At 48.0% G+C, this 27,946-nt stretch overlaps 1 protein-coding gene across 1 annotated transcript in view; it reads left to right on the forward strand.

Moving 5' to 3' along the window:
* Window positions 1–27,744, forward strand: part of LOC146209574 (glutamate receptor ionotropic, kainate 2-like) — an 85,245-nt gene extending 57,501 nt beyond the window's left edge. The window contains exons 12-15 of the mRNA XM_084580523.1: window positions 98–296; window positions 728–941; window positions 25,668–25,987; window positions 27,297–27,744. Of these exons, the coding sequence (XP_084436649.1) occupies window positions 98–296; window positions 728–941; window positions 25,668–25,987; window positions 27,297–27,317 (754 nt within the window). The 3' untranslated portion in view covers window positions 27,318–27,744. The remainder of the gene's footprint in view (window positions 1–97; window positions 297–727; window positions 942–25,667; window positions 25,988–27,296) is intronic.
* Window positions 27,745–27,946: the final 202 nt, after the last annotated feature.

Here is a 27,946-nt window from a genome sequence, read left to right on the forward strand (position 1 = left end):
TGATAAATCTGCGATTGAAGTGTAAACTCAAACTCATCGATAAAAGAACTAGTTGACGCGGAAGGATGTGCTCTAGAAGACGCAGTTTTTGTTGCAGGTCGGCATCAACGCGGATCGTCGCTGTCACGTGGTGGCTTTTCTCGTTCGTGCTTGTCTCCTCGTACACCGCCAACCTCGCATCGTTTCTGACACGGGAAAGGATGCACTCGCCCATAGAGAGCGTCGAAGACCTGGTCAAGCAGTCTGATGTCCGATACGGCTGCGCACGCTCAGGGTCCACACATGCGTTTTTTAAGGTAATTTTATTTTCCGAAACAAAAACTCCTTTAAGAAATGATACGTCCGTTCCATTAAAAAAAAAACCGAGAATGTCTTAAATCAAGGTAAAGAACCGAGGCATGCTTTAAACTCGCAACTTCTTTGTCTTGGGGCGTAATCGATTCACACGCCTGGATTACTGAATAGATGAATGCGGTGCTCAGTTCCTGTAAATTAACATGGCTTAACACCGTTTTACTAGGACGGCTAGGATACATTATTTTTTACATCGCAAACTGGTTTACCGAAGTAAACGGGGTTCAGATTTCTTTCCGCCATTTCGGCCAGTTAATCAACGTATTAAGTGCAATACCACGAAATGCCGATCGAGGAAGCAGGAAAAGAAAGCTCCAATTGCAGGAGCTTAGTGCGAAAAAATATGGCACGTTTTTTTTTCGTGACATCGCAGGAGTCTAAGCACGAGACGTACGAGCGGATGTGGCGTGCCATGCAGCAAGACCTGGTCTCCTCCAACACTGAAGGCGTGGCACGAGTAGAACGCGGCGGCTATGCCTTCCTCATGGAGTCAACCAGCATCGAGTACGTCGTGCAGCGCCACTGCCACCTGACTCAGGTGGGAGGGCTCATCGACTCCAAGGGATACGGAATCGCCACACCTCCTGGTGAGCACTTAATATCGAAATATACACTCCGAACTGTTTCGTTCGGTTGGAGAGAATCCAAATTAAGGAAATGTGCAAGAATCGTCAGAAACGATATCGTGTTAAACGAACGGCGCAGGCCTGTGGGCAGTAATTTGTAAAGAAGTAAACGAAGTCCATGAACCGCAAGTCGTGAGCTCTGTAACAGAAAAAGCTTAATCTTTACATTCTTTTTATAGTTCTTGGTCTTTTTACCTTTCCCCTAATCCTATGCTTCATGGTACGTACCAGGTGTTCACACACTGTAAGACAGCTACGACGCCTTTTCTTATAGCGACTTGTTAACCTTACACAGGCGGGCACAGAGAGCCAGAGACGTGCCTCGAATCGAGTGCTCCGCCAAATTGGAACGAGAGTTGTTGCGACTGTAGGAAGAAGGAAAAGAAAATGCACGGGCATGCTACTGGCTCTCTAGCTGAGTCACCTGCGCTGCCTCGTGCGGATACAGGAGGAAATAGAGAAGAAAGATGAAAAAATTTTGCCGACAATTCCGTTATTTCCTAATGCGAAATTTGAGCGCAGCTCATTAGCTGTTTCACCTTTTCGATAGATTGAGGCAAATATTTGGAGCAAGGTATGTATGTACAATTACAGAGAACTTTTTAATTTTTCACACATATTTCTTCAAGACACACTCCACTAACAGTTCTTGACTGTCATGAAGGAAGCTTTGTGGTAGGAAAAATGAAGAGGACAATTAAGTTATCGGGAGTTTGCAGCAATCGATGTGACACGCGCGGTCGCCGCCACGGAGGAAGAGCGGTTCTGAGATGGAGGGTTGAGAGGGGGTGGAGCTGGTTACGAGACCCGACGGCGACGGCGACTACGACTGCGACAACGATGGCGACGACGATGCGAAACGCAGGAACTTGCGCCACAGAGCTGCGCTCTAAAGGAAACAGAAAGACGCGCGTCGCAACAGCTGTCGTCCGTTATCGGAGCAGTGGCGGGTGCAATGACGGAGAACGAGGGTCACGCGATGCCAGTGTGGTCACACGCTCGCTGGGAAGAGCTATTACGTTGAAAAGTGATCCCGAGCCAGGCCGCGCTTCGTGATCCTGAGTAAGGGCGAAGACTACAGTGGTAGCGCGAGACTTGCATGCTATGGTGATGTGGGTTCGAGTGTACTTAGATGTTGTGGAAACAACGTTTATTTGTGATATTGCCACGTGCCTAGCGCCGCGCGACAGCCGTGTTTGGTGCCGACGACGACGAAGCGGTGGTTGGAACGAGCGGCGCGCTGGTGCTGGACTCTGTGACTCTGTATTCGGAACTACAAGCCGACCTTATTCTCGGGTCCTCGGCTACGTGTACTTTCACGGCTCCCTCTGACTTCAGTCGTGACACTGGTGGAGGTGCCATCGATGATCCCTTCTCCTGCGGACAACCCTACGCGGCCGCCTCTCCTGACCACTCCTGTTTATCGTACCAGCCGATGGCTCCGAGGCTTGTCCCCCGAGGCCTTCCCTCTTGACGAAGAGACTCTGGCTGTGGCAACGACACCGCCCGCCCGTACCATGACTGTCCCTTCCACCCCTTCGTCCTGTCTCATCCTTCAGACCCCACGTACCCCTAAACCATTTCACGGTGAGCAGTTTGAAGACGCCGAGGACTGGCTAGCTCTTTATGAAAGGGTCGCGATGTTTAACGGCTGGGACGACGCTGCGAAAATGCGGAACGTCTACATCAGCCTTGAAGACGCTGCTCGGACATGGTTCGAGAACCGCGAGGCCACATTCTCTACGTGGCCGGCCTTCCGAAGTCCGCTCCTCGGTACGTACGCCAACAGTGACCGCCGAGAGAATGCCGAGCGTGCCCTGACCTCTCGAGTTCAGCGTCAGAACGAGGGGGTCGCAATGTACGTTGAAGACGTCATGCGCCTTTGCCATCGCGCCGACCCGTCCATGAGTGAGGAGAAGAAGGTTAGGCACCTGATGCACGGCGTCATAGAACAGCTTTTTTCCGGCTCGTGCGGAACCCGCCCACCACCGTCGCGGCGTTTCTGGCTGAAGCTGACACCATGGAGAAACTGCTACAGCAGTGATGCAGCCAGTACAGTCGGCCGCTGAATTCCATCTCCACTCTACCGCCGTCTGACCGAACCGACTACAATCCCGGGGCAGATATGAGCTCCCTTCGTGACCTCATTCGCACCGTGGTTCGCGAGGAGCTCCAGCAACTTCATGGATCATTTACTCCTGGCGCAGTTTCCCTGGCCAGCATCATCCGTGGGGAGGTCCGGAACGCACTCACGCCACCAACAAGTACAGTCGTTCCACCACCACCCCCGGGCCCCACCGAGCGGATGACTTATGCTGATGTCACACGCCGCCCAGCCCTGCTACCTACCCCTTCGCCTTACACGCAACCTCAGGTCGCTGTGCACGCTGCGGTACCGCTGCCCCTTTGGGCAGATCGGCGGCAGGCGCCCCGGAAGACTGATCTCTGGCGCGCTCCAGATAACCGCCCTCTCTGCTACCACTGTGGCGAGGCAGGTCACCTCTACCGGCAGTGCCCTTATCGTCAGATGGGCCTTAGGGGATTTTCCCCCGACAGTCCAGTTCCACGGCCTGGTCAGCGGCCTCAGGACATCGCCGAGTACGTCACCCGCCAGTCTGCCACATTCTCCTCGTCGCGAGTCGCGCTCGCCTTCGCCTCGTCGCTCTTCACCCTCTGGGTCACGGTATACCGCTGGACGCCATGGTTCCTCGAGCCCTCATCGGGAAAACTAGCTCCGGCGACCTTTGGGGGCGAGGCCGCCGCACACCGATTCGCCGTAAAGCTTCCACCGCCGCACCGCTCGATTCGCCCCGACGTCGAACGCCGAATTCCTGTCCAGTTTTCGCCGCACAGACCAGATCGCCCCGACGTGGTCCGCATCGCCGACCAGTTATCATCGCCGTGTCGCTTAAATCGCCCCGACGCAGACCACACAACTGCCGCCCAGCTTCCGTCGCCGCACCGCTTGCTTCACTCCGACCTGCCGTCGACATTGAATTGTCCCGACGCCGACCACCCAACCGCCGTCCAGCTTCCGCCACCACACCGCTCACTTCACTCCGAACCGACGTCGACAGGCCCTGGTCTTGGCCGGGTCTCCCTGGACATCTCTATTATCGTCGACACGAAGGAGGTCAGCGCTTTAGTTGATACGGGAGCCGATTATTCTATCCTTAGCGGGCGGCTTACAAGGACACTGAAAAAGGTGATGACGCCATTGAACGGACCAGACATACGTACGACAGGCGGACATGTGGTTGCACCACTGGGTATGTGTACAGCCCGGGTTACGGTGCGAGGCTGCACATTTGTTGCAACTTTTCTCGTTCTACGCGAATGCTCTCGTGATGTTATTCTAGGCATCGACTTCCTTCGTGAACACGGTGCCGCTATTGATCTACCGAACCGCTTGGTGACATTTTCCGTCAAACTGGCCACTGAAAAGCATGAGTACCGCTGGTCCCACTCCACGCTGCGAGTCGACGATGATAGCCTCACAGTGCCACCACGCGCCAGCATCCTCGCCAGAGTTACTTGTGACGAGCCACATCACGGCCTCCGGGTTGTTGAGCCTAATGTCTCCCTCTCACTCGCCTTGGGAGCTTCTGTGGCAAGAGGTCTTTGTTCTGTGGCAAGAGGTCGTGGAAGAGAGACGGAGGTACTTGTCACCAATTTCTCCAATGAACATCGACATCTGTTCCGTGGCACTGTCATTGCTTACGTCGACCATCTGCACGAAGTCGCCGAATGTTTTGCTTCAGAGGAAGCTACGCCTAGCACTGAACCGGATGACGCCGTACACGCTGTCGACATCAATTCTAGCCTTTCCTCCGTTGAAAAGAGGCAACTCCAAGATCTATTGCTGGAGTTTCGTGTGTGCTTCACGTCTTCATCTAAAGTGCAGCAAACGTCGGTCATTAAAAACCGGATTATCACGCATGAAGGCACTCGACCCATCCATCAGCAGCCCTATCGTGTGTCTCCTCTGGAGAGAGACGCTATCCAACAGCAAGTCAAGGAGATGCTCGCCGATGGCGTCATTCAACCTTCAAGCAGCCCATGGTCCTCGCCTGTAGTCCTCGTCAAAAAGAAAGACGGAACACTTCGTTTCTGCGTTGACTATCGGAAACTTAACAGTATGACAAAGAAGGACGTCGATCCGCTGCCACGGGTTGATGACTCTCTCGACCGACTTCGCCGAGCCAAGTACTTCTCCTCCATTGACCTCAGGAGTGGTTATTGGCAAATTGAAGTTGATGAGAGGGACCGTGAAAAAACTGCCTTCGTAACACCAGATGGGCTCTATGAATTCCGCGTCCTCCCATTCGGGCTCTGCTGTGCTCCTGCCACCTTCCAGCGGATGATGGACACTGTGCTCACAGGTCTTAAGTGGCAGACATGCCTTGTTTATCTCGATGACGTAATAATTTTTTCACCGACGTTCACGGAACACCTGCGTCGCCTGAGAACTGTTCTCGAAGCTGTCCGGTCTGCCAACCTTTCTCTCAAGCCTCAAAAGTGCCACTTCGGGTTCACCGAATTGAAGTTTCTTGGGCACATCGTGAGTACTGATGGCATCCGAGATGACCCTGAGAAACTTGCTGCCGTTGCAGCCTTTCCCGTCCCCGCCCACAAAAAAAGCAGTCCGACGGTTTTTGGGGCTGTGCTCCTATTATCGTCGATTTATCAAAAACTTTGCACAGATGGCCAGCCCTCTGACTCTCCTGACTCGAGATGACGCATCATCTTCCTGGGGCACCGAGCAGCAGATGGCTTTCGACGAGTTACGACGCCGGCTCCAGTCACCCCCGATCCTGGCACATTTCGACAATGATGCCGACACAGAGCTACACACGAATGCGAGCAACGTGGGCCTTGGTGCCGTTCTAGTTCAGCACCAAGACGGAGTCGAGAAAGTAATTGCCGACGCCAGCCGTGCACTTTCCCGTGCTGAGTGTAACTATTCCACCACTGAAAAAGAATGTTTGGCGGTAGTATGGGCCGCTGCCAAGTTCCGCCCGTACCTTTATGGCCGACCTTTTGGCGTCATCACTGACCATCACTGGTTGTGTTGGCTGAAAAACCTAAAGGATCCTTGTGGCCGCTTAGCGCGTTGGGCATTGCGCCTACAGGAGTTCGATTTCGATGTTATAAGTCTGGCCGAAAGCACAGCGATGCTGAAAGCCTGTCCCGCGCGCCCGTCGGCCCTCCTTCGTCAGATGCCACCGACGACGATAGCTTCCTCGGAGCAGTCACTACGTCCGATCTCGCCTCCAAACAGCGTGCTGACGGCGAGCTGTGACTGATTATTGACCATCTTGAAGGTGGGCATCCTACAATACCCCGGTACCTTGCTCGGGGGTTGTCGTCGTATTGCCTCCGCAATGGGGTGCTTTATAAGAAGAATTCTACGTTGAGTGCGAAAACATACCTGCCTGTCATACCGGCTGATATAAGGCACGAAATCCTCCTGGCCTGCCACGACGAACCAACTTCAGGGCATCTTGGCTTTACATGCACCCTAAACCGAGTCCGGCAGAACTACTACTGGCCACATCTTTCTCCGAGCGTTAGGCGTTACGTACAGACTTGTCGACAATGCCAGCTGCGAAAAAAACCCACGCTCAAGCCATCCGGTATGTTACAATCTATTGAACCACCCCTCACACCCTTCGAGCAAGTGGGCATGGACCTTTTAGGCCCATTTCCTTTATCCTCGAACGGACACAAGTGGATCGTAGTCGCCACAGACTAGTTAACACGCTACGCTGAAACGAAGGCCCTTGCCCGAGGTACTGCCGGCGAAGTTGCTCGATTCTTTATGAACGACATTGTGTTCAGACACGGTGCACCGTCGACCATCATTACTGACCGAGGAAAGGCGTTTACAGCTCGGCTACTTCGGGACACCTTAACTCTCAGCCATACCGAGCATCGCACAGCAACAGCGTATCGCCCTCAGAGAAATGGATTAACGGAACGACTAAACAAAACTTTGGCGGACATGATCTCAATGTACATCGACGTTGAGCATAAAATGTGGGACGAGACCCTGCCGTATGTCACCTTCGCCTACAATACGGCGCCGCAGGAAACCACGAAGTTTACGCCGTTCCGTCTCGTATATGGCAGAGAGGCCCGCACGATGTTGGACGCGATGCTCCCGTGCGGGGAAGAAGCGGTCGAAGCCGACGCCGCCCATTTCGCAGAACAGGCCGAGCAAGCCCGTCAGCTGGCCCGCTTGCACATCAAGGAGCAGCATGCCACCGACGCTTGACACTATAACCTTCGGCACAGGGAGGCCCACTACGAACCAGGGGACCAAGTGTGGGTGTGGACCCCCGTGCGTCACAAAGGCTTGAGAGAGAAACTACTCCACCGCTATTTCGGACCCTATAAAGTCCGGCGCCGCTTAAACAACGTTAATTACGAAGACATTCCAGATGGAACTGTGACCGTAAGTGTTCGACGTCAGCGGCCTGAAATTGTGCATGTGGTGCGCTTAAAGCCGTACTTTTTACGTGACTGAGCGTTCCCTGCAAGTGAAACCTTGCGTTATTGTACAGTTCACCTCACGCCTAATTTTTTTTCTCCTCTCACCTTGTCATCGGGACGATGTTTTCTTTCACGTGCCTAGCGCCGCGCGACAGCCGTGTTTGGTGCCGACGACGATGAAGCGATGGTTGGCACGAGTGGCGCGCTGGTGCTGGGCTCTGTGTTCGGAACTACAAGCCGACCTTATTCTCGGGTCCTTGGCTACGTGTACTTTCACGGCTCCCTCTGACTTCAGTCGTGACAATATAACTGAAAGTAAAAGAAAAAACAACAACAAATAGAAATGTCCACAAGTGGGGGCTTCTGCTTCTCCTGGAGCCCACGGACCTCAGCTTCACGAAGAGGCAGGTCTACGAAATTTTTGACTAGCCGGTTGAGCAACCAGCAGAGCTGCCTTCCAGTCCGAAGGGATCCCTGCTGACCTCCTCTAAGGAGTGCAACCACTCTTTCGGCTGGTTCCCCGATTTCTGAGAGTAAATAAAGAGCTTATCACCATCATCATCATCATCATCATCATCATCATCATCATCATCATCATCATCATCATCATCATCATCACCATCATTCTATAAAGAAGTGGAGGTGCTGACTATAGGGGGCACTGAAAGCAGTTGACAGCATTCTCAACGGTAATGCTTGAGAGTTCATTTAGCCGTACTACATATGGATTAGAAGGGGGATGAAAGTAGGGCGGCAGCAGATCAGGCAGTAAGGTGATATGTAGCAGTATGTCTGCAGCTGTCGCCACACGGCTCTATTTTTGATGAGGGGTCAGCGCTGGGAAGTGCGTGCTCATATCTAACCCTGGCAACGGGGCTCTTGTAGATATCGCGGAAGTCGTAAAATTTGGAAGCTAGACGAGACTGAATAATTCTTCTCACGTTCCAGAGTTGAAACTTTGCAAGACGCACGCCCAGTTACTCACCGTGGCCCAAGAACACACGGCATCCTGGCTGTAAACTTTTGAATTAGGTAGGTTTTGAAGGAGACGCAATTTGTTGTGTTGGAATATTGGCGACATTTTAATGCAATCGAATCCGCTAAATGCAAGGAGTAATAAATCAATCTTTTTTATGCTTATGACATGTGGCCAGGAAATTTAAGGATTATTTACCTTGCTACTGTATGTTCAATGGGATACGCATGGTAAAAATATCTCCGTGTGTCTTACTCCCGTCCTCAATCCTGGCACATCCCGACAAGTTCCTACTACGTCTAAAGAAAAAAACCGGGCCCACATTGGCACTTGCTGCTTGAAAATTTGTTTTGTTGTATTCGACGACCCGAAGTGGTGCATGGGTATGATGGACGACGTTGTGAAAATCTTCAGATTAATTTAGAACACATGTGATTTCATATCACACACTGGTGCAGCACAGCACACGAGTGTCCTTGGAATTCACCTGCAATGAAACGCGGCAGAGGAGGCGATATCCAGTCGCATGACCTTAGGCTTAGCAGCCAATCGCCTTGCCCACTAGGTTAATGCTGCTTCAAGAAAAGGCGAAAAGTACAGCTCGGGCGTCTCTATGCAGGTGAAGATGCCGCTAGTACTTAAGTGGCGCACACTGCCGCAGCCGCAAAAAAAAGAAGAAAGCAGCCGAAAACTTGCTCACAAGACTACAACGTCTCGTATTTCAATATTGCGTGGGCTATTGATTTAATATCACCTTGCGCTCAGCCTGGGCGTGACTTGATAGCGAGGTCATCGTTATAAGTACTTTAAGCATGGTTTTCTTTAGACATATTAATTGTGCCACGTAAATGCCCCTTCATTCATCCTCTGATTAGCCTGATGCTTTACATATAAAACACACGGCGTGAAAAACAGCCTATAACATATATCTAAAGAAAACAATACAGTTATGAACAGTGAGAACTCTCAGTTCTTAGAAGTAAGATATAAGAGTGCTGAATGTATAAATGCGTGTATCTTATATATGGTCATTGAGCGTTCCGCCTTGCTGAAAAGGGACTCTGTTCAATAATCCTCATTGATTTATAACGTATCACAGCATTCAGCGATTTAGTCTTCGCAACCCCGTACGTCAAATGCGCATGGAAAATATTTAGGAAAACACTATATTTACTAACCAAAACCTTTTGACAAAATGAATGCAAGCCACCTGCCACACAACCCACGCAAACGAGAAATGTATAGCGATTATTACTCCTGGCTTTTCGGTTTTAGTGTGTTTGTTTTTCTTTTCTGCAAAGAAGAAACCAGGGCTAAAATCTATTTTGAGCACGTTGACAAGGTCCTGGCTCCAAGAAAAATGTGGCAATAAAGCGAAATCGAAGGCCACAGCAGCCATTACAATACATGCCAACATAAAAAGTACACTATACAATGCAGTGAGCAAAACACAAACCTCTTGCACTCTTGCAAGTAACATGCTTTGTATCGAAAACCAACATTGATTACAGAAATAGGTTTCTATGACAGAAACGCCTAACGCACTTGTTACGTTGACAACGTGTGTACGAATTATTTTGTCGAACTATTTAATGGAGCAGGCAAAGTATAACATAAAGACTGCGTATTTTAGCATGCGCTGGATGAAGATTTGTACCATTTTTCTCTTAGTCATGTTTGCGGACAGGACTTTCCTGCAGTTCTACAAGAGATTTGTAGATTTGACATTATTACTGGTTTTTAGAACGTCTCTGTAATGCATGATCAATCTCTTATTATATTGATACGTGGTAAGGTAAGGCCAAGAGATTAGTCCAAGATGGCACCGCACACGGCACACAGAAACACAGCAGCGTCAACCGGGCACCAACCGGCACTGTTGAACGTCGTCTTCTCTACAACTCACGAGAGTCTCCTTCTTCTTTCCTTATGCATATGCACTGCCTAATGTAACACTACCCCGCCGGCTGAAAAGCACCGTCTCGGTGCGCACTAGCGTCAAACCAGGGTCCGTGTAGTACGGCTTGAGGCGTGCAACATGGGCCGTCTCGGTGCGTGGTGTAGAGGTATGCGTTGCGGGGTGCAAGGGCGCAATTTCGTGTCACTGGAGTCACTTGTCGTAAAATACGGTAGGGTCCTGTATAACGGGGCAAAAGTTTTTCCGAGAGGCCAACGCGCGAGCTGGGGTCCAAAGCAGCACGAGAGAGCCGCAAGTGTGGGTTGCGATTACAGGAATCATAGCGACGTTTCTGGGTGTGATGGGCGGCTGCGAGTCAGTTGCGAGCAAAAACGCGGGCAGCATCAGATCGGGCTATGGCGTCACGAGCATATGAGCTGGCAGTGGTGACAGACGGGAGCAGGCTGTCAAAAGGAAGCAGAGGTTCACGGCCGTATAGAAGATAGAAGGGGGAGTAGCCGGTAGTATCGTGACGCGACGAATTGTATGCAAATGTCACAAATGGCAGCGTTATGTCCCAGTTGCGCTGGTCATCAGAAACGTACATAGACAACATTTCAGTCAGTGTCCGGTTAAGGCGTTCGGTAAGCCCGTTCATCTGTGGATGGTAGGCAGCCATGAAAGAATAACGAACGTCGCACAACCGTAGGATCTCGTCGACTATACGAGCCAGAAAGCAACGGCCACGGTCGGTAAGCAGTTGGAGTGGAGCTCTGTGAACGAGTATAACGTCGTTGAGGAGGAAACTAGCGACATCAGTTGCACAACTGGCTGGTATTGCTCGTGTAACCGCGTAGCGTGTGGTGTAATCAGTGGCCACCGCAATTCATTTGTTCCCTGATGCGGACAGTGGAAAAGGCCCTAGAAGATCCAGGCCCACTCGAGAAAATGGATCTATGGGGATGTTTATTGGCTGTAGAAGTCCAGCTGGTAAAACTAATCGCTTTTTCTGGCGCTGACAGCGATCACAAGCAGCTACGTAGCGGCGGACTGCACGGTATAGGCCTGGCCAAAAGAACCGACGGCCTACACTGTCGTATGTGCGAGAGACGCCTGTATGACCCGCGGTAGGAACGTCGTGAAGCTGTTGAAGGACGGCTGAGCGTAGATGCTGAGGGACTACTAGTAGAAGGTCGGGGCCATCAGGTCGCATATTGTGGCGGTATAAGGTGCCGTCGTGGAGCACAAACAAAAGAAGGGAAGGGTCATGGCGATCAGAGCTGAGGCGATTGATAATTTCGCGAAGCTGAGGGTCCTGGCGTTGCTCACGGCGAATGTTGGAAAAGTCAGAAATAGAAAGCATGCAAGCGTCATTGTCACATTCAGGTTGACTTGGCGGGTGGACTGGAGGACGGGACAGGCAATCGGCGTCTCGATGCAACTGGCCAGACCTATAAACTACTGAAAAAGTGTACCCCTGAAGGCGCAAGGCCCAATGTCCAAGGCGGCCAGTAGGGTCTTTGAGTGTAGAAAGCCAACACAGTGCGTGGTGGTCAGTGACTACTGTGAATGGCCGCCCATACAAGTAAGGGCGGAACTTCGTAGTGGTCCAAACTAGGGCTCACGTTCAGTGATGGAGTAATTCTGTTCGGCCGCAGAGAGGAGTCGGCTGGCATAGGCGATGACGCGAGGGGAACCGAGCTGACGTTGTGCGAGAACGGCGCCAATTCCATGACCACTTGCATCGATGCGTACTTCTGTGGGCGCTGACGGATTGAAGTGAGCCAACACTGGCGGACCGGTCAGGTAGGCAATAAGAGCTACGAAGGCGGCCGATTGTTCGTGGCCCCAGGAGAAGGAGACCTCTTTTTTCAGAAGCTGCGTGAGCGGACGGGCTATTTCCGCGAAGTTTGGTACAAATCGCCGGAAATATGAGCAAAATCCGAGGAAGCTACGCACGTCGCTGCTAGATTTCGGTTAGGGAAATCCCTTACAGCGCGAATTTTTTCGGGGTCCGGCTGGATGCCATGGGTGTCGACTAAATACCCTAGGTCCTTGAGTTACCGGCGACCAAAGGTACACTTCTTGGAGTTCAGCTGAAGGCCAGCTTGTCGGAAGACGCTAAGAATAGGCGAAACACGATGATGGTGGCCCTCAAAGATTGATGAAAATAAGATGACGTCATCGAGGTAGCACAGACTTGTGGTCCATTTGAGCCCGCGTAATAGGGAGTTCATCATGCGCTCGAAGGTCGCAGGGGCATTACTTAAGCCGAAAGGCATCACCTTGAATTGCTAGAGGCCATCCGGAGTGACAAAAGCCGTCTTTTCACTATCCCTTTCGTCAACACAGATCTGCCAATATCCAGAACGGAGATCGATGAAGGAGAAGTAATTGGCACCATGCAGGCAGTCGAGAGCGTCATTGATCCTTGGAAGAGGGTGCACGTATTTTGTTGTTATCTTATTTAGATGTCGATAATCTACGCAAAACCTCCAGCTGTTGTCTTTCTTTTTGACGAGTACTACCGGAGACGCCAATGGGCTGTTCGACGGCTCAATAATGTTGCTTGCCAACATTTTCTCTACTTCTTCCTGAATGATCCTGCGTTTGGAAAGAGCAACTCTAAGGCCGTCGATGAATGGGTCGGGCATCTCCAGTATCGATGCGATGTGGGACGGCGGATGTTTGGCGAAGGGATCCGTGACCGAAGTAAAAAATGTCGCTATATGACTGCAAAAGGCCGGCAAGGGCACTGGCATATTCGGGATGCAGGTCAGAGGCAACCATGGCTGAGATGCGGTCCTCCGGACTATGTGACGGGACAGGTTGTGCAGGTACCTCAGCGTGACGGTCGGACAGCACTGTAGAAACAGTAAAGCTGGACAAAGGCGACAGCTCGGCAAAGAAAATGCCCTCCAGGAGAACTTGCGAAGACATGCTGAAGTTGAGTACGGGAATGTAGGTGAGGTTATTCTCGACGTGTACAATGTTATGAGGTAGGACGATGTTGCGCTGTAGAGCGACGTCGGTGATGGGGTTGACAACGTAGTCGCCGTCAGTATAAGGGAGGGAAAAGGTGACATGGGCACGTATACTGCCGCTTCGGGAGGTAGGCGAGTAAATGTACTGGAGCGGAGGCGACGCTGGGAGTGGTCAGCACTGGGGTCATGGACACAGTGGGGTAGGGCTAGGCGCAGAAGTCCGGAGGAACAGTCAATGAGAGCAGAATGGGCTGTTAAATTCTAGGCCTAAAATTACGTCTTGAGGACAAGTAGCAAGCACGGCGAAGAGCACAGGGACGTGGTGGCCGGCGATGCTAACGCGCGCAGTACACATTCCGATGATGGCAGCAGTGTTTTCATCAGCAAGACAAGCTGTAGAGGTGTTAGCGGGCGTAAGAATATTTTTGAGGCGCTGGCAGAACGAAAAACTTAGGACTGAATTATGGGCTCCAGTTCAATGAGAGCGGGCACAGGGACTCGATCTAAGAGGACATTGATCAGATTGCGGCGTGGTGCGATGGTCGAAACACAGTTGGCTGTACGGGTTGGTAACGCAGCGTCACGTCCGGGCGCTGCGTTGCTTAGTTTCCCGAGTAGGGGCCCTGGTACGTTGGGGACAAGCTGCGGCGAGGAGTAGGTGATCGGGAACGGTGGGCTTGAGGCGATGGCGAACGGCTAGGACGACGATCTTGCTCAATGTTTTCGGTACGAAGATGTGCTGGGTTGACAGAAACGCGTCGTGGTGCATAATAGTTATGGCGGACAGGTTTGTAATAGGGGCGAGAGGGGGGAGCCGGACACGGCGGCAATAGCGGGACGTATGGCCAGCTCGACTGCAGACGAAGCAAATAGGCCTATCGTGAGATGTGCGCCACTCCGCAGGATTGCGGGTAGGGTAGCGCGGTGTGTAGGGTGGGGTTGTGGTAGCAGCAGCAACCACTGGGATTCGCTGTGGTGCAGGGGAGGGTGGTAGGATTTGAAACGAGGCCCACATTAGCGAATTATTGGCGGACAACAGCCTGTATCATAGCTATTGTTGCCTGTGCAGGAGGTGACGTAAGTGTAACAGGCGTCAAGGCCTTGATTTCCCTGCAGACGATGGTAGTGAGGTTATTCTGACTTGAAGGCTGCTGCAACGTGGGCAAGTCGTCACGTGAGGATGTAGTCGCCGTGTTGGGAAGGCGCTGAAACCGATGGACAATGCGGCGCTGCTTCGCCTGTTCGAAACGGCGACAGACTTGTAGGACTGAGTCCACCGTGGAGCAGTCTTTGCAGAGAAGTATATTGAATGCGTCATCAGCGATACCCTTAAGTATATTGCCCACTTTATCAACTTCGGTCATGGAGGTATTCACCTTTCGGCACAGTGCGAGAACCTCCTGTATGTAGTTCAGGTATGACTCGGTTGACGATTGAGCACGAGTAGCCAGGTCCTTTTTGCCTGCCAGAGGTCGCCCAATTGGTTTACCGAATAAGTCTTGCAGTTTTTGTTTGCAGATGTCCCACGTAGGCATCTCCTGCTCGGGGTTGGTAAACCAGGTCTTCGCCGTTCACGCTAGATAGAAGATTTTGTTTGCAAGCATTATGCTAGCATCCCACCGGTTATTCTTGCTGCACCTTTCATATTCGTCGAGCCAATCTTCAACATCCTTGTTGTCTTCGCATTTAAAAATAGGTGGATGACGGATTTTGGTTACAATCATGGGGGCAGCTGGAGTTTCCGTAGCGGGTGATGCATCCGGATGCCATGCTTACTTTGGTAGTCGGTGGGGTGAGCTCGGGAAGATGGCGTCTACTGCGCAAATCCAGCTTTTTCTGTAGTATTTTCGCTTATAATCTGTTCTGAGCGCACGGGAATCTTTAGTCACCTCCACCAAGATGATACGTAGCAAGGTAAGGCCAAGAGATTAGTCCAAGATGACACCGCACACGGCACACAGAAACACAGCAGCGTCAACCGGGCACCAACCGACACTGTTGAACGTCGTCTTTTCTAAAACTCACGAGAGCCTCCTTCTTCTTTCCTTATGCACATGCACTGCCTAATGTGACAATATAAATAAAATACTGGAAAATATCGTTTTTAATGAGGCACTAGTAAGATGCCAGTAGAGCACAGTAGTTATGCATCTGCTGGAATGAATGCATCATCGGTGTAATATAGCTGAAATTTCAAAATTAACTGTCCTCGCGAGAAGTGCTTTCAATGTCAGCTCGACAGGCAAAGGCATAGATAAGTTTACCGAAACCAAACAGGAGAGGAGGAAAATACTCTAAAACCAGATTCGTTGTGCCGGCCCATTGTTGCCTGGACTGTGCATTCGCACACTTCATGCATAGCATGAGGGGCCTTGCGCCTCGGTATATTGTCGTTTGCGAGACTTAAATACCTTTATTAGCACCATTTTTAGTCGTAGTGGCATCGGATCGGCAATGCATGATTGCCGAAAGCGTATGCGAGAAGCATGCAACGACAGTCCGGGTGCCGCTGCGATATGTTTCTGCTTCACGGCTTTTCAGTCCATTCTGACTTAATTCGCCTACAAACGCTTTCTGTAAGCCATACAGACTTGGTACCAATGACGGACTCACAAATATGATGCCCATTTTACTTTCTCCGCCGTAGTAAACGCGCACGCCGCGCCGGCCGTGCCTCCCACAAGCCCTCCGTGCAAACGATACGGTGGATCTCTTCCGTCAGCGCCAGAAGAGCGTGCTAAAAACTGTTCTTCACTAAAACAATAAGCCGGCTGCAAAAGAAAAAAAAAACTTTCTTGCGGATCTCTGTCCCATACCGTGTTTTTGATAACTGCAATACAAATAAGTTTATCTGCACAGTCAGCTGCCTCTGGTGCAGCTCATCGTCTGCACGCTGGATCCGCTGCTAAGGCGTCACCGCAATTTACATCTTTCTTTTATTGATACAATGGGATTGGCAGTGAAGCAGTTCTGCGACACACCCTTTACTCTAGCGCTGAGCAATTTGCAAAGCGCTGTCGGATGTGCCTTCGATGCGAAACAATTTAGGCCTAGCGACGACTAGAGCTCAAAAAAAGTGCCGGCCGTCCGCCGCGTAAGCGGGCGGCGCCGCTTTCGTGGGCGCTGCTGTAAGTGTTGCAAATCTGTCGTCTTCGTTCACTGTGTAGCTCAGTGCGCACGCTTTTCGACATTGTTCTCAACAATACGCCGTGCAAACGATGTTGCTACAACGGGAAGGGGATACGCTGTTGCTGCGCTGCCGGACGTATACTATATACGTACCAAGGCTGCATAAAAACGTTGGTGGATGGTACTTTAGACATTGCTTGTTTTGTGTGCTATTCCTGAGCCATGGTTTAACTTTAAAGTACGTTTCTGAAGCAGGACAGCTCGATAGTATGCTTTTCGCACTCGGTTGTCGGCGCACCACAGACATGCATGCATTTGCGAAGCTCGGTACGCGGTATAAAAGCGGTTAGCGGCGTAACCGCGGTGAACGCTGCCCGTGCCTTTAATGCAAAATAAAAGCTGCGCAACATCGAATATAAATATGTACTGTCGAGAGAAAATACACAGCATGAAATGGGTCGCACTTCACGTTAAATAATTGCAGGGATGACAGAAAAGCATCTTTCGTAGCATCTATATTGCGCGTTCGGTCTGCCCATACGGTTCAATCGCTGTGATTGTGTGCACAGTTACCATTGCAATTATAAAATATAACTTAAAATACATGTATCGTGAAGGATACAACAGTTATATTCTCATAGCTCTGAGGAGTTTGGCCTGCGGAAGCCGAGTGCAGTCCTTCGCAGTCACCCCGACCACTAGTGCTGTTTCCAACAGCTGCCGCCATGCCAAAGGGATGGTACATATTTCACTGGCGCGCTCAAACAAAACACAAAATAGCACCAAGGGGTCGGATAGCTTTCACGAACACCGCGAAACAGCCCTTTTACAACGCCGCGTCGCACTATCAACACGCGCAGCAGAGTCCATGATGGCGTCAAGAGGAGCCGGAGCGGACTTTCCCAGTTTGGCTAATACGGGGCGCAACCATCAAACTAAGATGGCTGCGTCCAGGCACCGAAACTAAAATCATCTGAGCGCTTTATGCTGTGTTCTTTGCCTGCAATGATGGGCTATTACTTCAAATTTTCCGCCTGTAATTGTGCTCAAGACCCAAGATCTTACACACCATTTGCACTTGCTATGAATAATACGAAGAAGGGATTTCATGTCAGGTAAGAATACATTCGTCCACTGATGTTCTCCTTTCATTTCTTGTCCGCAGAGTGGCTTAATCCTAACCTTAGTAATATTATCGTTTGTTCAGAGCAATCAGAAAGGAGTATTACTTGCTATGTTATTTGAGAGGTACCTCCTTTTTAATATTCTAGAAAACGCAGATTCGGTGCGCGAATTTTCTTATACGCACTACAGCTTCGGTTTGCGCCTTTTCTTATGCGAACTACGAAGTCTTCTCGGGCGCTGATACCATTATGAAGGTAAAAGCCTTTCTAAGCTCATGGAACGAAAATCCGTGCGCGAGAGCAGTGCCCGAGATTTCCGGGTGAGATGTGTGAGTGAGATCTGTCATATTCGGCGAGATTCCGCGAGATGTGTTCTTGTCTAGCGTTCCTGCCATCTGCAATCCCAGACTTGAACACGCGCCATGAAACGCCACGCGACATGAAAGTGCGACAGATAAGGCGCGTTTCAATTCCTTTAAACCAATTAGAATTATATGTAGCACTGCAACGGATCGCCGAGAAGACGCAAACGATGAGAGGAAAATGACAGCAAAGGATGGGTAAGCTTCCGCCATTCTCCTCGTAAGAGGCATCAGGAGACCCTCTATTCTCTGTCCCGCCTCTCAATATATGCTTATACTGAGACGCTGGCGAAGTGCAGCAAGCAGAGTCGTGCCCGCCCTTTTTCTGATTGTGGGTTCAATGCAAAAAGGGCTGTTGCCCTCTCTTGAAAGGGTTAGGCTTAAGGATAACGTGTAACTTAGGCATGAGTTGCCATAACATAGAAAGCCAGTGAGAGAAAGAAGGTAAAATAAGTCCCAGTCTTTCACGAATGATTGTTCCCTAATTGAGACAAGCCGGTGATGCCAGCTTCCTTGAGTGGGGCTCCATAGGTTATGCGAGTGTGCATTAGGTGCTGGCTTGCTTCTATGAGCGCCTGACAAGCATTGCACGAAGAGGTGTGCACCGAGTGCTCCTATTTTGCTGGTACTTGCAGAACGTCCAAAGAAAGCGATGGTCGCTGGGAATGAATTTGTCTTCGGAAGGGTCATTGCGGCGAGCTGGTCCTAACTTATCCACGTGCCTTTGTTCTCTTGTGTCACCCTGCGGTTCTCAGTATGAAGGAGCTTTGCTCCGAACAGAGATGCAGGAGGCCCTGCAGGCTCTTAGAGCGAGTGTAGGTACAACTGGCACTGCTCCGATAAGTCATCCTGAACACAATGACGCAATGATTACTTAATGCGCATACGATATTTATTTATTTATTTATTACAGATTCCTGCAGCGCCCGAAGGCATTATTGAAGGGGGAGAGATGACAAATAACATTGCTAGAAACGCCAGCAGTACAATAAAAATTTATAAAAATGAAGAAAATAACACGACACAAGTGATAATGCAGAATGGGAAACATGCATCTAAAGGGGGCAACTGCGCAATGAACAATGTGTTGAAAACACTCAAAAACAAAGTGCAGAAGGAAACGCACGCAAGAGAACTAGGCGCTACGTCACAAATCTGATAAAAAAGCCCGAAAAAAATTTTCCGTGCAGCCCTCAGTGATGCCAACTGGCAGTCGGTTGCACTCATTGATAGTCAGAGGAAAGAACGAGGTTTTATATACATCTGTCCGGCATTTTATTTCTCGGATCTTCCACTGATGATCAAGGCGTCTAGATAAAAAGTGAGGTTGAGGCAGGTACCGGCTTTTATCAATGCTGAGCTTTCCGAAATAAATGCGATGCATGATCTGCAATCTGAAATCTTTTCTGCGGTGAGCTGAAGATTTCCAACCAAGATGATGCTTAATAGACGTAAACACTAGATGAAAAGCTGTAATTGTTAGACACAAATCTTGCACCATTATTTTGGACGCGTTCGAGCCTGTCAGATAAGTAAATAAACTGGGGATCCCATACAGGGCATGCATATTCAAGAATTGGCCTTATGTAAGTGAAATACAGGAGCTGCTTGACATTTGACTGCGCTTTGTTGAAATTGAGCTTCAAAAAATGAAACATTCTTCAGGATTTCGATGTAATATGCTCAACTTGTCTCGTCCACGTAAGGTTAGATGTGAAATATACGCCGAGATACTTATATTCAGAAACTTTTAGTAGGGGAACATCATTTAATGAGTAACAGGTCTGTAGAGAGGAACGCTTACGAGTGAACGAAACAAGTTTGCATTTTGAAATGTTTAAAGACATTTGCCATTTTGAGCACCAGTACTCGATAAAATTTAAGTCTCGCTGAAGTTTTAATGCGTCAGAAGAACTTTCCACAACATGGTAAAGCTCACAGTTGTCTGCATATCGCCGAACTTGGCAGGTGAGGTCAAGAACAATATCATTAATTAAAATGAGAAAAAGAAGGGTTCCAAGGACAGAGCCCTGGACATACCTGAGGAGACGTTTACGGAATCGGAGTGACAACCATTAATTACAACAGGCTACATGCGGTCCTGGGGATATGAATGAAGCCAGTCGATGATATTGGAATGCAGACCAAGACAACATAACTTATGTAATAATAGCACATGAGGTGCAGAATCAAAGGCTTTTTTTAAAATCCTGAAATACACAATCAATTTGATATCCGTGGTCAAAAGAGGAAAACAGATCGTTACTGAACTGAAGTAACTGGGTGGTACATAAAAAACCTATTCTAAAGCCATGCTGAACTGGCGTAAAGAAGTCGTGAGAGTCGACGTGTTTCATGACTGCGTTGTAAATTATATGTTCCAATGTTTTACAAAACAATTTCGCAAAACGGCTGGTGAGTGGACAAGAGTAGCTGGAAGCGAGGCTTGCAGTGACGAATACGTCGTGAAAGTTGTGGAGCTTGAGAAATACAACAACGGATTGCCGGCTCCTCGTATTATGAAGTACGGAGTAGGTCGTCTAAAAACACATTTAATTTTAGAGTAAAGTGCTATTGACTTCAAATATGAGCATGATTTTTGTTTCGTAATGCAATATTGAGCTGCCCGTTGATAATACCACTATATATTGCGCGTACACGTTCCGGCTAGTGCTGAATAAGCTTTCATCTAACTGTAACTTCAGTTTAGAGCAGGTAATAATTCAGAAGTGCAGCGCCTTCAGTGGCGCGCAACCTGTTGCAGACGAGCCCTATATGCCAACCTGATTCAAGAATCCTAAATGGCCAACCGACGAACACTTCTGATACAGCGATTTTGCAAAACGGTAATGCAGGAAGGTTAAAAATACCACTAAAAGTCGGCGCGGGAAAGGTGGTGAAAAGTGACGCACCGGCCAAAGTTGTCATACATTTCCTCTCGAATACCATTAAGGAAAGAAAGGAAAATTTAGGGCTAGTAACTTGACCACAAGGGTCTAAAAACATCACGGCAATAAAATGCTTAGGATAATTTAGGAAATCAGTTTTTCTTTTCTTTCTTCAGGCATTTTAAGTTTTCAACTTTACTGCAGTGACAAAATGGCGCCTGGATAAGTTTGGATTGGTTTGTAGAATATAATGTCCTAAACCAATTCAGAATACGAGGAAAGCCATACAAGATGACTCCGTACGTTTTTACCATCTAGGAATGTTTCGATGATTTTTCGTGCACTGACATTGCGCTGTAAACTTATTTTTCACATCCAACAAAAATCAGCCACCACTGCTGAGTTGACATCTCGCATTCCCAGCAGCAGCAGTCAAGCGGCCTAATCCACTGAGCAACCGTTGCGGGGCGTATTGACGCCTGAATTCCGGAATCCGATACTATCGGGCAACTCGTATTCTTGCCGAACAGCAAGACCCAGACTAGCAAGATCAGTTTCGCGGCACGAGGTGAGGCTATGGTGCTATCTTGTCGACATTCAAATGATTCGCAAAAGATAGGTTCTTTGAGAATTCTCACAAAAGCAAATGTTTGTTTCTCTCTTCACTATTATTGGTCATGAAAATAATTCTCATCCGCGGAATTCAGGGGGAATAGGCGAGGTGTTTACTGCATGCTAAATTACATTGAACGCTGCTAAAACTGAAAAAAGATAAGCTTTTTGAAATGAATGGCAGTTCAGCCAAAGAAAGAAAATATATTTTATGCTGATGATTGGAAATTGGGCGCTTTTATACTGTAGCTTGTGCTAACTGTCTGCGAGAGCTGGGGGCCAAAACTAAAATATACACACATTTGCATAGTTTATACATAACAACACATTCTCCTTTTTTGTTTGCTATTTTTCTAAACCACATAGTTCCCTTTCAGGAAGTTATAGATTTTGGACACTGGGTAGCCTTAGTGACGTTCAAAAACTGGAAAGAGAAACGCTGTTTAAGAGGACATCTTCAGCATTTAGAGAGTAACCCATGCTGGATATTTTATGCATTTTCATGATAAAAGCAAGGCTTGTGGTTGATGTATATGATGCAAGAATTTTGACTGGAAACTTCGCCATCAGCTGTTCAATTCTTGTGTCTAGATCTAAATATAATCAAATTATGCCCGGACATGAAACTATTCATTTTGATTTATAATCTTCGTTTTGTGTTGCTCAGGTCGATGTTGGTTATACGCATATCACGTTAGCCGCGCCAAATGCGTCAGCAGGAAATGCACGTTTTTTACATAAGACTGTTAGAATGTTCGTTTGGCTTCTTCCCAGCCTAGTATGGTTCATGATTTGAATCGGGCAAATGCGCCATCACAAGCACCAGAAGGGCCAGCCTGTTGATATCCCCTTTTCATGGCTATGCGATAGTACAGTGGGGCTATAAGGTCGTAAAATACGCTCGCGTTCAGACTATTAGAAACATAATTTGCTGATAACATTTGACGACCCAACTTCAAAGAAACGATGTTTTTAAATGTTTGCGGCGCGTGTTGATAGAATATCCCGTCACGAGAGAAATGTAGACTGGTTTAGAAAACAGTTATGGGATACACTTAGGACTGCTTAGGTCTGTGATGCGAAAGCCTGACAAGGATTATAAAGTGCCTCATGGTGGATTAGGTTAGAATTATAGATTATTATAGTAAATTAAGGTCGAATACAAGTAGTCACGTGTATATTGCCACTGGCAGTTCTTACATTACACTTGACCTTTTGCATTGTGCGAACTGCGTCAGCTGCTATCCACTCAAGACTTTCTGCATGATCCATTGCCAGCTCAACTAATACCTTAATGGACGGAGCGAGAAGAGATAAGCCTATTACGGTCAAGAATGCAGCTCATACTGCGCGCTTTTATCCCCCTATTTTTTATTGAACGAAGGATATGAACAATTCATATTAGGATTAGGTAGCGCTATGCGTCTACTAGTCTGTGTGGGCTCACGCCTTCAGCCATGCCTATTTGGTGCTGTTCTTTTCTGATCTGCTAACGCTTTCTATTTGATCAGCTGAAATGGATGAATGAATGAATAAGGCCCTTACCGGAACGGGCGTGATAAGTCTGAGTAGCTGCCTGGAGAATTAGGGAATTAGGAGGAAAGAGGCATTCGCTTCTTTTCAGTTCTTCACTTTTGGTTCTTCTCGGTTCTCCTCTCTTGTCTGCTCTTCATATCCTGTAGATGTGGTTGCTCTCTGTCGACCTTTATATACTGGTAGAAGCAGGTCGCTCTCGCTACCAATGCCGCAGTGGCATTTGATATTGAGACACTTTATTTATTTATTTACAAATACTGCTGTCTCTCTTGTTAGAGACATATCACGTATGTCTCTAAGCAGGTAGATCGTATGTGGCATGTGGAGTCGGACAAAATAAATTATGAGAATGCGCAGTCCATTAAGGGTGGTATTGCATACAGAAATTGACATGCTCTTCGTATCTCCCTCTTTATCGCCATCATGTACTTTCCATACAAATATTTTACGGTTTCCGTACAGTTTCGTTGACGGCTTATGGAGTCTGTGGTTTCGTGCTCTGTCCATACAGTCAAAGTCGATTCCGTTTGTACAATTTCAACTGCATGGGAGCCTTGTAGAGAACCGATGAAACAAAGGAACTCATAGCACGAAATGCTTCAGGATGGTACGTAGCGTCAAGGAGAATTGATGGTTGTGAAGGAACCCCTTATCCTGATGTGATCGTCCTGGATAACTGTGAGGAGCTTAGATTTCTAAGATTTTTTGACACAAAATAAAAAGTTTAAAGGCACCTCAAATATGGACAAAAAAGGGTGCGGTATGCATATGAGAATTGAGAGCTCTGCTTCAGAAACCTTCCCAGAAATATGTTTTTTGAATGAGCTTTGTAGAGTAGATATTAAGGGAGACTGAGAATTTGACACTCACCCACTTCTTCAGTGAAATGACCTTCTTCTGGGCTAGTTGGTATGGTTCCTTCAGTGGATGTGAGCTTGAACTTTGAGACGAGGGAGACACAGTACACACAGAACACATCGCTGGAGGCAGATAATCTCCCTCGTCTTAAATTTCACACTTGCACTTACCAGTCTTCCTATTCTCACGCTCGCTACGAGGCTCAAAGCCACTTCCCTCTTCATAAGCCGCAAGCAGTAAAACCTGCCTGACAACGCAATCAAGTTGTCGCTTGGGTCTAGCGGTATTTATTTTCTTATTAGGCAGTACTTTCAGTTATGGCGTTTGAGGGAGGCCGCGTTTCAGGTGCCGTGGAGTTGAACTTAATCACCTTGATTTTTAGTCTTACATACTTTATTTCTATCTATAGATAAGTTGTGCTCGGATATAATACGTGATATAGATAGGCGTTTCGAAACATATGCACGTTGACACGTTTCACGAAGAGAACGTTGGTTTCAATGTGTCAGAAGAAAATAAGGACCGACTTTTAAATAAATGTTTCAGTTTTCTGCTTCATTTGACTAAGATGTTTATAAAAGAATTTTGCACGACTAGGAGAAGGCAGGTATTGTTATCAAAAACTGTTGAGTCCTTTGATTTCCTGTGCGATGAACACCACTCATACTGTCCTCATTTCCAGGTCAAGTCGGGCTACAGATTGCCTCGATAAAAAATACCATAGAGAGGAATCTGCGTTCACTTAGAACGCAATGTGTGGGCTATATACATTGGTTCATGGTAGTGACATTGAAGAATATCAAGAACTGGTTATGTAATTTATTTTGAATTCTAGTTTTCGACTGATATGTAAAATGATATTTAGACGCATTTGGCATTTATTGATTATCATCTTATGGCGACGTTAGGGCGGGTATTTTTTTGACATATATTGCTGCATTTATATTCTGTAATACCTACAAAAATGATCAGAACTTGTACTCACCTATGGGGCTGAAACGTGGAGGCTAACCAAGAGAGTTCTACTTAAGTTGAGGACAACCCAGAGGGCTATGGAACGAAAAATGGTAGGGGTAACATTAAGAGATAGAAAGCGTGCAGAGTGGGTCAGAGAAATAACTCAAGTTAACGACATTCTAGTGGAAATTAAGAAGAAGAAATGGACATGGGCAGGACATGTAGTGCGAAGAGAGGATAACCGATGGTCGCTGAGGGTAACAAACTGGATTCCAAGGGAAGGAAAGCGTAGCAGGGGGCGGCAGAAAGTTAGGTGGGCGGATGAGATTAAGAAGTTCGCAGGGGTCAAGTGGATGCAGCTAGCACAGAACCGGGTTAAGTGGAGAGATATGGGAGAGGCCTTCGCCCTGCAGTGGGTATAATCAGGCTGATGATGATGATGATGATGATGATGACATGAGTCAAAATGACAGTGGTTTATCTTCTCAGCATTGACGATCAAACTTCCACTTCTTTGTATTGCTTGGATATAATGAAGAGCAATCCGTAATTTGGTTTTTCAAATCGCTTCAATAGATATGAGACCTGTGTGAAGAAAAAAAAGGTTAATACTATGTTACTGCTAGAAATGTGCATTTTTTTAATTTCTAATCTCAAGTGCCCTGAAGTTTAGCAATGAAAACTCTTACGCATGGTTTCGTCCACTAAATGTACGATATCTATTGGTTATTTGCTTGCCTAGGTAAACCTTGCACAAATTGTAAATGGACTCTAACCAAATGAAGGACCCATTTTACGAAGCACATAAGCAATGAAGATCGGGAAAAACTACGTTACCGTCTAGTTTCTTACTTCGCGTTTGTGTGCAGGTTCTCCCTACCGGAGCCTGCTTTCCTCCGCCATTCTGCGGCTTCAAGAGAGCGGCACGCTGCAGATCCTAAAGGACCGCTGGTGGAAAGTGAGGGATCCAGGAAGGCGCTGTTCAGATAACAGCAATTGGTCAGACCAGTCGGGCTCGACCAGTGGGCTCGGCCTACCGAAGGTGGGCGGCGTATTTGTTGTGCTGCTCGCCGGGCTGGGACTAGCCTGTCTCATCGCATTCGCCGAGGTCGTCTTTGCGGCACGCTCAGCGAGGAGAGGCAGGCACGCCGTTCCTGTGGAAGATACCGCAGCTGGAGAGTCGCTGAAGGTAGCCATTGTGTGCTTACTCATTTTGCAGCTTGAGAATTTGTGATGATAAAATCGCAGTTAACCACAGCGAACATACGGCCTCCTAGAGAAATCTGAACCAAATTCCCTCTGTCTTTGAAAAGGGGAGATGTCTTTACTTCCTCGTTTTGCTGTCGAGCTTGAAAGCGTCAGCATTAAACGTCCCGTGCTCTGAAAAATTCATGGTCTGAGCCTCGGGCGTCATCAGACAAAAGTCGCAAGCTTTGTTGCTGCGGCAGGTGATGGTTGGAAGCTGACATGTCCAGACACTGACTGATCGTAGGAGTGTGTGACGTCACGTGATATGACCGGTTTCACATCAGCTGCTAAATCGAGCTCTTGTTATCAGATGCTAAGGTTAGGAGACTGGAGAAACATATACCACTACAGTTCCGAGTCATGCATGTTAACCCTAGACCATGCAGGGAGTTCGTACGGCTTTAAAGCTATGCTGAGTGGCTTTTCACATAGTGTGGTAGATTGTGGTTGTGTGTTGAAAAGCATGTGGAAGACGTCTAAGTACATGTGTGATAGACGCATATTTGAGGAATTATTGACGCAAAACATCATCCGCAAGAGAAGCCGCGGACGAGAGTGCTCTTCTCGAGATTAATTTTTGTTACTGAGCTCGATTAGCATCTTGAGCATTCGAGAAGTCCGAAATCGAAGTATTGCAGTCCCATAGCGTTGATGAAGTAAATAACAGGAATTATCGTCATACACGATCAGATGCCCCCCATTACTGGGTTAATTGAAATAAAACCTTTGCAACTGTACCTTTTTTTCGCGGAGGGTGCTAAACAAGGATTTATTATCATGCCTTACTGGTTATCCAGCAGGTCCATTGCAAATTGTTTAAAGATGCTTAATATGCTTGCTTCGTCGATAATGCCGACGCTACTATCGAAAATTCTCAACATCTGAAAAAAAAAGGGGGAAGTATGAAGCAGCAATGGTTCGCAGAAATTCTCCCGAGGGGCATCTACACAAACGAGCTTTATTTTCGATGTACAGTATTAGTGGGAGCTTGTTGCTTTTGTTCGAAATATGCTCAATGTAAGTGTGAGAGAATCCCCCAGCATCAATACTGTAGGGTATTTGAAACGGTTGTTTAAAGCTGTTTAGTTTCTTTACTAACTGCGCACTGGTGGCTAGTACGGGTATGTGAAATGCTTTGTATGTATTCCTTTCGCACAAAACGCAATATATATATAGACGCACTTGCTGGACATGAAAACCTACACCTTTCAATATGAATCTTTATGTTATTAATTTATTCTCGATTGCAGGTCGATAAATATATGTTATGACAGCTTCGCTAACGTCAAGAAATCGGCACTGCGAACACGTGGAAAAGCACCAGAACTTCAGTTGGAAGAACATCGGATGTCCAAAGTCTTCAATTGACTGCGTCATTTCAGCGTTCCTGAAGTAAAGACGAAGACTCACTTTTCTTGAATGTGAAATAAAAAAATGTCACCATTGGCGACACTGCAATAAAAGTCTTCATTCGCTCAAGCTATGGAGCGATATGTTTGCCTGCGTATAACGCCCCATGTCTTTATTTATGCTTGACTAAAAAAATAACACCAGTACTCGTCTCAAATGTGCTGCTTGCGCTCTTTCGTTTACGCAGCACCTCTGGACGCAAACACTCCATGAATCCATGAAAAGCAATGAGTTTGTTCATTTCCACTTGGTCCGTGGCATTTTCTGGTTCACTTGATGGTTCTTCGTTACACCTGCCTACAATAATTGTTTGCTAAATGCTTGCGAAGGGGCTTACAAGGCAATGGTTAAATACCGCGGTCAGACTTGAGTTGTGGCGCCACAATCTTTCATGAGGCCTGCGGCCGGATAAAATGGAAGCTCTTAAAAGCTGCTTGCGCGCCCGGCCGCCGCGACGGCCTCAGCCCTCCCTAAACCCTTCCTGGCCACT

Source organism: Amblyomma maculatum, chromosome 1, assembly GCF_055883805.1.
Source record: "Amblyomma maculatum isolate TAMU_Amacu chromosome 1, ASM5588380v1, whole genome shotgun sequence".
Classification (NCBI taxonomy): domain Eukaryota; kingdom Metazoa; phylum Arthropoda; class Arachnida; order Ixodida; family Ixodidae; genus Amblyomma; species Amblyomma maculatum.